The sequence below is a fragment of the Sarcophilus harrisii genome, chromosome 4, assembly GCF_902635505.1.
Source record: "Sarcophilus harrisii chromosome 4, mSarHar1.11, whole genome shotgun sequence".
In the NCBI taxonomy this organism is placed as follows: Eukaryota; Metazoa; Chordata; class Mammalia; order Dasyuromorphia; family Dasyuridae; genus Sarcophilus; species Sarcophilus harrisii.
The window spans coordinates 9,761,778-9,772,240 of NC_045429.1; the positions used below are offsets into that span (position 1 = coordinate 9,761,778).

A 10,463-nucleotide genomic window follows, 5' to 3' on the forward strand; every position below is an offset into this window, starting at 1 on the left:
CCAGAGAAATGCACATTCCCGGAGGCTGGAGACAGCCCCGTTTTCTCTGTAGGAAGGTTGGGGGGGGGTGCTGCTAAGGGAGCAGACTGGGGGCTGCTAAGGGAGCGGACTGGGGGCTGAGGGAAGGATGAGGACGTGGGAAGGGGAAACTGAGCCCACCCTCCCTTCTTGCTCCCAGCTGGCCGTGTACATAGGGAATCTTTTAAAAATGCAGCTAAAGGCAATCAAAGGAGGCCAGATAAGGGGATCTCCAAGCCCGGTGGAGTCCAGCACCCTCTCTGCAAATGAAAAACTGGCAGTCAGCATTTCTCGGCCCTTATCACCACCCCTCCTGTATCTCCCTGCATGTGCAAAGAATGAAACTAAGAAGGAAGAGCCAGACTAAAGTCAGGGGCTGATAAGGAGCCGCCCTTTGCCGAGCCTGAGGTCCGGGAGGCCCCCAGCTGGGCAGCCTGGAGCACCTGTGCCTGGGACCCCAGACAGATGGCAAAGACCTGCAGCACAGTCCCCTGGCTTGGGGAGGCCTGGCTGCAGCCCCAAACTTCCAAGGCCTCCTCTCTCACTGTACCTAACACCTCTGTGATTCACACATGTGCCCCTCTGGAAGTCTGGGAGCACCCCAGGGCCTTTCTTCTTGGCATCCCTGGGCTTGGCAAAGGGACATGCTGGCCCCTGGGACCCTCTTAATAAAGGTGTGCTGATTGAGGGAGCAGGGACATCAACAGAAGGTGGAAATGGCACGAGTGAAGGTGGCCCACCGACCCTTTTAGAAATGGCCTCTGGGGGAGTTTGTCCAGAGGGGCTTCTTTGGAGGGTTTTCTTGGGGGACAGAAGGATGGAGAGGTAGTATTTTTTTTAAATTAATGAATAAATAAATTTTAAAAGATTTAAGTTTGTACTGACTGGGAGCCAAGAGGCCTTGATCTCAGACCTTTCCCTTCTTACCTGTGCCACTGGTGTGCCCCAGAGACTTGGGCCCTACTCTGAGCCTCAGTTTCCTCCTGGATAGAATGAGGGGGTGAGGTGGACCTCAGGGGTTCCTCCTTGCCTAAATCAGTGATGCTTTGGGGTCACAGGTCTCTAAATGAAATTATTATTATTAAATTACAGTCTCTAAGGACAGATACGCCTATGTGGTCTCCTCTGCTTCTCTCCCCAAGATCTGTTGCTCCCTTAGCAGATCTTAATACTTAACAAAAGTCTGACTGCAGCCCAAGGGCAGCCAGGTGGCTCAGTGGATGGAGCTCTGGCCCTGGAGTGAAGACCCAGCCTCAGATGTTTATTAGCTGCGTGTCGCTGGGCATTTAACTCTATCTGCCTCAGTTTCCTATGGCCAGCCACTCCAGTATGTCTGCCAAATGGGATCGCCCAGAGCAGAGTCACCCCCCTTTCATCCAAGACATTTTCCGTCCTGCAGAAGAAGCCCCATCTAAGGCCAGAACCAGAGTAGCAGCAGCTCCTGCCCAGGGGATTTCAGATTTAGGATCATGCCTTTCCCAAGGCTTTTATTCCAGCAAAGTCTTCTTGGACCAAGCTGGAGAGCCTTGGAAAAGCTCCCAGCCGCAGGGAACAGCGACGCCCCTCTTGTCCGTACTTGGGAAACTCTGCCCTCGCAGAGGCTCCTCCAGGGCACAGACCGTCCCATTGGGCTGCTTTAATTAAGACACGTTTTTGGACTGGATCCCATTAGAAATAGGAGATTAACCCGAAGCATTAACGCTGCATCACCCACCAGGGGAAAGTGCTACGGGACTGATTGGGGCTTGCTTACAGTCCGCCACTAATTAGGAATTCGGGTCCTGACTTGGGTTCCCAGCCCGGATTAAAAAGGGAGAAGGGTTTAAGTGCCCGCGACGCCCCTCGGCTTTGGGCAATGATTTTCGGAGCGACAGCCCGGAGATAGGCAATCTTTTGTGGCCGTGTTTACCATCCGCTGGCTGGAGGAGATTACTCAGGGCTGGGAGTCTCCTCAGCTCTTACTAAGAAATAGGAGGACGAGTGCCGAACTGAAAGAAATGTAAAAAATATAACTATTGAAACAGTCCTTAAATAAACCGGGCCAAATACAAAAATGGCAAATACTGTCTTTTCTAAGCAATCGTTGATAAAGTCTTAATTTCTCCTCTGAGCTATCCAGGGTAACTTTATGATTGGAGGGTCGAGTCCTGGGTTCAAGTTCTGAGTCAGACATATCCTAGCAGTATGACCCTAGACAAGTCACTTATGCCGTATGTACTTTATCTAGTCGTTGGCTCGTTTTCTCTGCTATTCCAAGACAACTTCCTGGGTCAGAGATATTGCTTTTGCCTTATGCCTGGTACACAGTAGATGCTTAGCGCTGTGTGATGTATGTATTTGTTGATATGATTCCCCTCGAGTCTTTGGGCATCACTCTAAGCCGGAAAGCAGGGGCAGTGTAGAAAGACCATTGGCTTTTTCTTTGTCCTTTTTCTTGTTTCTATTTTGTAATTTGAGGTTTTTAAAAATACATTTTAAAAAGACCATTGGCTTTTTCTTTGTCTATTTTTTCTTTTTCTTTTTTCTATTTTGCATTTGTTTAAAAAAAGAAAGACCATTGGCTTTTTCTTTGTCTATTTTTTCTTTTTCTTTTTTCTATTTTGCGTTTGTTTAAAAAAAGAAAGACCATTGGCTTTTTCTGTCTCTTTTTTTCTGTTTTGTATTTGAGTTTTAATTTGATCCATTAAAAATAAAAAAAGAAAAACCATTGGCTTTGGAATCTGAGCTCTGCCTCTCCTTAGCTGTGACTTGGGACCCATTTCCTCCTCTCTCGGGGGTAGCTCTAAGGTCTCATCCACCTCCAAATCTGGATCCCACCAAGATGAACGATTGGCCTTGGTCGAGGGATTTTCCACACTGGGATTGCCCTACCATGAAATCCGGCTCTAGATAAGAAAAATGAAGTGTCTTGCTCCCCCGCACACACACCCCTTCCACCTCAACAGGGAACACCGCCTTGGGGGAAAGGCCCTTCCACATTAAACATGGAGCCTGCTCGATTTAGTCATAGGTTAAAAACGTCAGCTGCTTTATTTACTTATGGCCTTAATCACCTGGGAATAAGTAAACTGCAAGAAACCGCCAGGATACCCCAAGCACCAGCTCTGGGTATGACCCTGTACTAATTGAGTTTACGATCAACAGAAGAAAGCCTGCTTTACAGCAGATGTGAGCCGTGGAAACATGTGCACGGGGGAGGGGAGCAGCGCAGGCCCAAGTTTTTGCTGATGTTGCAGGGGGGCGGGGAGGCGGGGGCCTGGCGGGGAGCTGCTGTTTGCTGGCGAGTCCCAGCTCCTCAAGCTTTTTTTTTTTTTTTTTTTTTTTTTTTTTTTTTGAGGGAAAAGGAGCAGAGAGACATAGGTTGGGCAATGGGGGAAAGACTATTCTGCAAGGCTACAGCCTCCTTGGGCTGAAGTACCCAGCAGCCCAAGCTCACAGCCACCCTCAGGCTAATTGGGAAGCTTGGTCAGCTTCGGGAGGTGTTCTCTAGCATCATTTTGGATGAGCTCAGAGCCCAGATAGGTTCCGGAGTTGTTCTTTGGCGTCAGTTGAACTAGCTCAGAGCTCAATTAGGTTCCAGAGTTGTTTTGCATCTTTGGACTTGACTCAGAGATGTTAGGTTGGGGCTGTTCTTTTGCCCCAGTGGATTAACTCAGAGCTCAATTATTTTCTAGAGTTGTTTTGTATGTTTGCACTAGCTCAGAGCTCAGTTAGGGTGGGGGGGGGGGGGCTGTTCTTTTGCACCAGTTGGATTAGCTCAGAGCTCAGGTTGGGGAACTGTTCTTTTTGCATCGATTGGATTAGCTCAGGGCTCAATTAGGTTCCAGAGCTGTTTTCTATCTTTGGACTAGCTCAGAGATCAGGTTGGGGAGTTGTTCTTTTGCACCAGTCGGACTAGCTCAGGGCTCCCGGAGATTTGGAAGTCATCCTTTTGCTTCAATTTGGACTAGCTCCAATAGGTTCGGGAGGTGTTGTTTTGCATCAGTCTGGACTAGCTCCGAGCTCCCTCAGGTTCCAAAGGTATTCTCCAGCACCAGTTTGCATGAGCTCAGTGCTCGGGCAGGTTTGGGAGTCACTCTCTAGCGTCAGTTTGGGCCTGCTCACCTCTACTCCCCAAACTCAGTGGAGATCTGGGGGCTTAAGTCTTTCCAATTCTAGTCTTGCTCCCTCCTCCTCCCCCAGCACATATAATTTAACCAAAGCTCCTGTAGCCCATGCACACAGCTGCTAGGGCAGAGGGCTGATGATCTGGAAGCAGTTGCTGCAGGGCCCAGAAATCCCAGAAATCCTCGCCAGGGCTACCCCTAGGCCCTAATGTTCCCGAGATAAACCAACCCTGCAACCGGTGAGATTAAGCCCAGAGCTAGAGCCGGAAGTCCTGTACTTAGCTACTTTTTCAAAGATACAACCCTCACCCCTCCTCCTCGGGTTGGAGCTGGGGGGAGGAGTTGACTCTCTCTCCCCCAGCAAAAATCCAGTAAACAAAAACCAAGTCCAAAACATGAATAGTGCAATTACTCTATACCAGTTTATTGCAGGTACTGTATTCCAAAAATGTATCGCATAAATAACCTTTCATGTCATAAAATAACTTAGTACAATTCATAATAAAACTCCAAGATTTTAAACATCCCATCAAAATACAATAAAATATGGTTTTTAAAATATCATTATCCCCTTTGCGCTTTCATTTTAAGGGCATATAAACCAAAAAATACCCAAACTACTGCTGTACATTTAAACTGCAACAATGCATATTTGGTTTATCGCAATGTAACTCAACCATCCTAAATGAATACATTTTTTCCCCCTTCCAGCATGGTTCTTTGCCAATTTTTTTTTTTTTTTTTTTTTTGGTTCCTTTTGACTTTCACTTGTTTCCAAACAGCTTTCTGTCTTCAATCTCTTCTCTTTCCCTCTGCAAAGTCATCAGTCTCCGGTCCCCAAGAACTGTAGTTGGACTCAGTCAGCCTACTGAACATCAATTTCTGTAATCCTTGCATCAATGTAGGGAGTAACTGCTTGAGTAACTACAAAGGGATTTCAAAACTTCAGTGCAACTGGACTCGGTTACTGTCAGTGGGAGGCCATCACCGTTCGGGGAGGTTAATCACTGGGACCCACTGATCCATGTATCGGCTTTCCCGGCAGAAACATATAAGTTGACTCAAGGCCGGATCCTTCCATTGAGAGGAATGTGGATTCTGGGAAGAGATGGATATTTTCATTCAATCATGAATGCTTTCATCCAATTATTATCTTATTAATACTTTGTAAAACTTAATAATATCATCATATTATTTTGAATAACGTGATGATATTCATGTCTAATAACATTAGGAATGCTTTTATTTCAAAACCGGAGATGCATTTTTCAAACCCCGGCTTGCTAATAATAACCATGACATTGGTGTGAGGGGGAAGAACCTGGAAAGGTCCATTTCCTCCAGAGTCACAGTAAGTTAACATCAGGCTGGAGGGGGTGGTAGCCACAATTCTCCGCCCACCCTGCTGCCTCGCGGGGGTGACTATGGGAAACTCCCAGATGCCTTGTGTCCCAGTCTCCATTCTCAGGGGGCTTCCAGGCGGAGGGGAAATCCAGGAGTGGAAGGCGAGGCTGGCCTCCACTCCCTCCACTCCCAGCCCTTGCAAACTACTACCTAAATACCCGCCAGCGTTATGCTTTTCCTGGCGCGGCTCCAAGCAACGCAGAGGCCACGGAGGGCAGAGGGTTTGGCCACAGTGATAAGTATCTGTCCATATGAATGACCTCCTTTTACACAACAAGAGCCGGGACTCAAGTGCTAGGTGGTCCCTCCCTTTGCACATGAAAGCCGGGCCGGGGCCTGGGAGCTGGCCGGGCTGGGGCCTGGGAGCTGGCCGGGCCGGGGCCTGGGAGCTGGCTCTTTTTCAGGTCCCCCAAGGCACCTGGAGACGAGTTCCGAGTCTCTCCTTAGGGACTGGGGAGAGGGCGGCCCCACGCCTGAGTTCACACATTCAAAGCATTAGCTGCGTTTCCTACTAGTCAAGCTCCATACCTGCTTCCTGCACTTAAGAAGGGGGGGTGGAGGGGAAGTGAATCTAAGCCGAGCCAGCCCAAGGCCGAGCTGTTTACCCACCGGCCCGCTTCAAAAACATTGGTACTTAAAAGGCCCCCAATAAGTGGGAAGCAGCCCTTTCCCAGATCAAGGAGGGCGGAGGTTACAGTTCCAGCTCCAAATTCATACTCCTCTGATCTTCCCTCTCAACTCCAACTGCAACAGGCATCGAGGTTTAAAAAAACACGGCCCTTTTTCAAAAAATGCACGTTTTCAGGGAAATTTTCCACTGTCCTCCCCAATGGACTTCCAGGGAATTAGCAACGTCTGCCCCTTCGCTCCCCTCCCCGGCGAGCCTATTAATAGCTCGGACTGGCAGAGAATGGAGGTGACTCCTTAATGAGGGGGAGCCAGGAATTTATTTGGCGTTATCTAATCGGCGCTGCTAAGGGAGTTAGTCACGGGAGGGAGGGAGGGAGGCCGGGCAGACAGATGGAGGCTGCAGCCCGGGTGCTGACTCATGCCCAGCCGGGACCTCTCCCGACAGGCCTGCGGAGCAGCGAACCTGTCGGGGCATGTTCCGGACCGGCAAAGCCTGGGTGACGAAACCGGCCCCTCTCGCGGGGCAAAGGCGACCCCCCCCCCCGGGGCGGCCCCTCCCCCCGCGGCTCACCGTCACCAGGACGCAGTGCAGGTCGGGCGGCGGCTCGGCCCCCGCGGCCGCCGCCGCGCCCCCGGGGCCCAGCAGCAGCAGCTCGGCCAGGCGCCCGGGGTTGCTGACCCGCAGGATGTTGATGTCATTCTCGCAGCAGAAGGCCTGGATCAGGGTGAAGTGGATCTGCAGGGCCACGTCGCGGTCGTCATCCTCGTCGGCCGCCAGCAGGCACAGCACCACGTTATCGGGGTCCCTGCGGCCGGGGAGGGGGCGCCCAGCCCGTCAGGGTCTGGGGGCTCCCGGGCCGCGGGCCCCCCTCCCCGCCGGGGCTCCCGGGACACACCCGCGCAGGTGCCGGCTCCCTGACGCGGGGACACGCGCGCACCGAGCCACCCTATCGGGGAAAGACGCCAAGCCGGGGGAGCCCCCGAGAGCGAACAAGCGGGGACCCGCGCGGCGCGGCGCGGGACGGGGCAGGTGCGCGCCCCCACGCCACTTACACGTTGAGCAGTTTGGCCGCCTCGTAGACCCCCACCGTGATGCTTCGCTGACTCAGGGCTTTGCTGAGAACTTCTTCCAGGGCGTCCCCGACCTTGTCCATCCTGACAGTGGGCAAAGGGACGCGGGGCCGTCAGTCACCGCGGGGCACGTCCAGTCCCACGCCCCCTCCCCAGGCCCCCGCACAGAATTCCCCGGCCAGACCGCCGCCCGGCCTCCCCGGGGGACCCAACTTCTGCAAGCCCCCCCGCGCAAGCATGCCCGCGTCCGGGTCCCACGCGCACTGGCCCGGGGAGAAAAGTGCCATTCCCCACTCGCCGCCCCCCGCCCCCGCCCCGGGGACACTTCCCGTCCTGGGAGCTCGGCCCACACCCCCCGCTGCAAACCGCAGAAGCCACCGCGGGAGGGGGCGGGGGGCCCGCGCCGGCCGCCCCGGGCTGGTCCCCCCTCCCGGCGCCCTCACCTTCCGTCCCCCCAGCCCCGCGCGCCCCCGCGGCCCCCGGCCCCGGCCACGGGCGGCAGCGCCGCCAGCCGCTCACCCTTCCGTTTTCTGTTCTCCGGCCGCGAATTCTTCCAAAGTCATATTGCACTGGCAGGTCCCGTCCCGTCCCCTCCCCTCCCCCGCGGCGCGGCGTGCGCCGCGGCAGCCGCCGCCGCCGCCGCCCGGAGCCCCGGGGCCCCGGCTCGGCGCTGTCCTCCTCCCGGAGCCGCGCACCGGCCGCCCCCGGGCCGCCCCCTCCCCGCCGCCGGCGGATCGCAGGCTCCCCAGCCCCTCGGGCCGCACCACCGACTGCAGCGGCCCCACAGCCAGTGAAGGACAAAGAGCCCGGCTCGCCGGAGTTATCCTGCCGACACTCAGCCAACCAGCTCCCTCCTCATTTGCATGGGACGGGCCCATTGGAAGATGCAAATCAACCCTTTCGGGCAATTTGACCTTCGCGCCGAGGATCCGCCGGAGAGAGAAAGCCCGGCGGAAGGGGGCGGGGCCCGTAGGAGGTGGGGCCAAGGGAGCCGAAGGCCTCGGGAAGAGGTGGGCAGCCCCGCTGCCTCGGCCTTCCCATTGGTCCCTGGAGGCTCGGGAGGCGGGGTCCGGGAGCGGGGTGGGGCTTGTCAATTAAAGTGCAGCCTCTCAGGCTTCAGGTGTCTCGCTGGCCGGCGCACGTTGGGGCCGGTCTCGCTCCCTTTTGTTTGCAAGGCTGGTTCTCCGGACCCCGCCTCCCGAGCCTAGGGCAGGTCCCACGTGAAAGAAAGAGGGGGCGGCCGGCCTGGGCGAGGGGGCTCATTGGTGGGGCGCTGATTGGGGCCGCGGGGGCTGCAGCGAGGGCTGCTTCTGGGAAGGCTGCAGCGAGCCGAGGGGCTGCAGAGCGCCCGGGCCGTCGGGGGGCGCCGCAGAGCGGGGGCCAGCTCCCCCCCGGGCGGTGGGGAGGGGGCCGCCCAGCCGCCGGGCTCGTAACCCTAGAGCGGCGGGCCAGGTGCATGCGGAGCCGGGCCGGGCCGGCCCAGGGCGCCTCTGGCCCTCCAAGCTCCCCGGGCCGGCTGCGGCAGGCCAGCCCCCGCGGGACGCACGCCCGGCCCCTCCGGGCAGCCGAGCCCCGGGCGTGCGTGAGCGCCGCTCCCGCGCCGCCCCTGGGGGCGGGGGGCGCACATGCCCGCGCAGGGCACAGCCGGGCAAGTGCCCGCTCTCTCGGTCAGTCGTTGCCATGGCCGGCGCTGAATCATGAAGCGGTGGGACTGCGGGGAGCCTGGGGGAGGGGCGGCGGGGGACCTGACCCGCGGCACTCACACAGATTGTTTACCCCATAATAATAACGGCAAAGTCGGGCAGCTGGCGTCGGGGGCATTTTTAGGGCGCTCTAAGGTTTGCAAAACACATACATCGTCCGCTTTGATCCACCTGGAACAACCCTGGAAGATGGTGCCCATTTTACAAAGGAGCCAACTGAGGCTGGGAGAGATGAAGGGACCGGCCCAGCTGAGAAGTGTCAGGGGTGGCGTGTGAACCCCTGTCTCAATGATATCGGCGAGCACTAAGCCCCTGAGGAAGGACTCTGGAGGGAGGCACACCTGCCATTTTGATTTTACCGATAGGGTAGCTGAGGCAGACTGAGGGGATGCGACTTGCCCAGAGTGGACCGGCCATCACTCGTCCAGCCTGGGCCCCCCCTTTCCTACCGAACCCCCCCCCCGGGGATGCCCCTCTTTGTTCCCAACAAGCTCCCCTTCTGTAGGTGCTATTATTATCGTGCCCATTTCACAGATGCTGAGAGGCAGTAACTAAAGTATGGAGAACCCTCTCATCCGTCCCATTCGTTTTTTAACAGATGAAGAAACTGAGTCCCTGGGATTGCTAAGTGACTTGTCAGCCCGCGGTCACCGGGAGTAGTGTGTCTGAGACTTGGAGTCCGAGCCGATTCCATTGGTTCCAACAGGCATTTTAAAATACCTACTGTGCGCCAGGCGCTGTGCCCCGCTCGGCTGCCTCCTGATTCACATAGCGGTTTTCACAGGATGGTCTAAGTGTCAGGGGGCATCCTTATGGTGCGCTAAGGTTTGCACATATATTATCTATTTTGATCCACACAACATCCTTGGAAGATGGGTGCTGTTAGGATACCCGTTTTACAAAGGAGCCAACTGTGCCCAGTTTGTGGTTCAGTCCACCAATAATACATGCCCTGTTTGGGGTCTCGGAGAAACCCACTTCACTAAATGATGGCAATGAGTCCTGAGAGACTTCACCTTGTTTGCCTCAGTTTCCCCTTTTGCAAAATGAGCCAGAGAAGGAAATGGCAAACGGCTGCAGTATCCCTGTCAAGGAAATCCCAAATGGGGTCACGGAGGGTGGAACTTGACTGAATGATCTATATCACATTAGGGGCAGGGGGAGCCAGGGGGAACCTTCACCGGGGCAGGGGATGACTTGGGAGGAGCCAGCCATTGAGTGGGTCAATACTCTGGGTCCAGTCAGGAAGATCTGAATCTAAATCCACTTTCTCTGCTTGACCCCCGCTGGCCGAGGTTTAGGGAGGCAGGTTTCGTCCTTGAGGAAGGAAGTCCTTCCCATCTATTACAGCTGGCCAAAAATAGAACAGGCCGCTACAGAGACAGGGGGATCCCTGCCTTCCAGGGAAGACTCACAGACTGTTTGGGGATGAAGTCTCAAGGGAGCAGTGATCCGCCCTGGCGGAGCGCCTTCACTCTGACAACATCGTTTCACCTTCGAGAGCGTCATTCACCCTAGAGAAAGCAACTTC

At 55.4% G+C, this 10,463-nt stretch overlaps 1 protein-coding gene across 1 annotated transcript; it reads right to left on the reverse strand.

Annotated features, from left to right (window-relative positions):
* Nucleotides 1-4,839: 4,839 nt before the first annotated feature.
* On the reverse strand, nt 4,840-7,841 carry GADD45A (growth arrest and DNA damage inducible alpha). Its single transcript, XM_031968905.1, has 4 exons — nt 7,749-7,841; nt 7,212-7,313; nt 6,730-6,964; nt 4,840-5,222 (listed from the first exon to the last, which is right to left on the reverse strand). The coding sequence occupies exons 1-4, from the start codon at nt 7,790-7,792 to the stop codon at nt 5,109-5,111; spliced, it is 495 nt and encodes a 164-aa protein (XP_031824765.1). The 5' UTR covers nt 7,793-7,841; the 3' UTR covers nt 4,840-5,108.
* Between the last annotated feature and the right edge of the window lie 2,622 nt (nt 7,842-10,463).

Excerpts from the sequence above, each read along its gene's own strand:
- GADD45A (XM_031968905.1), bottom strand. The coding sequence starts at position 7,792 with ATGACTTTGGAAGAATTCGCGGCCGGAGAACAGAAAACGGAAGG. Across the intron at positions 7,314-7,748 it reads GGAGAACAGAAAACGGAAGG|GATGGACAAGGTCGGGGACG; the intron begins GTGAGCGGCTGG and ends GCCCACTGTCAG. Across the intron at positions 6,965-7,211 it reads GCGGCCAAACTGCTCAACGT|GGACCCCGATAACGTGGTGC; the intron begins GTAAGTGGCGTG and ends CCCCGGCCGCAG.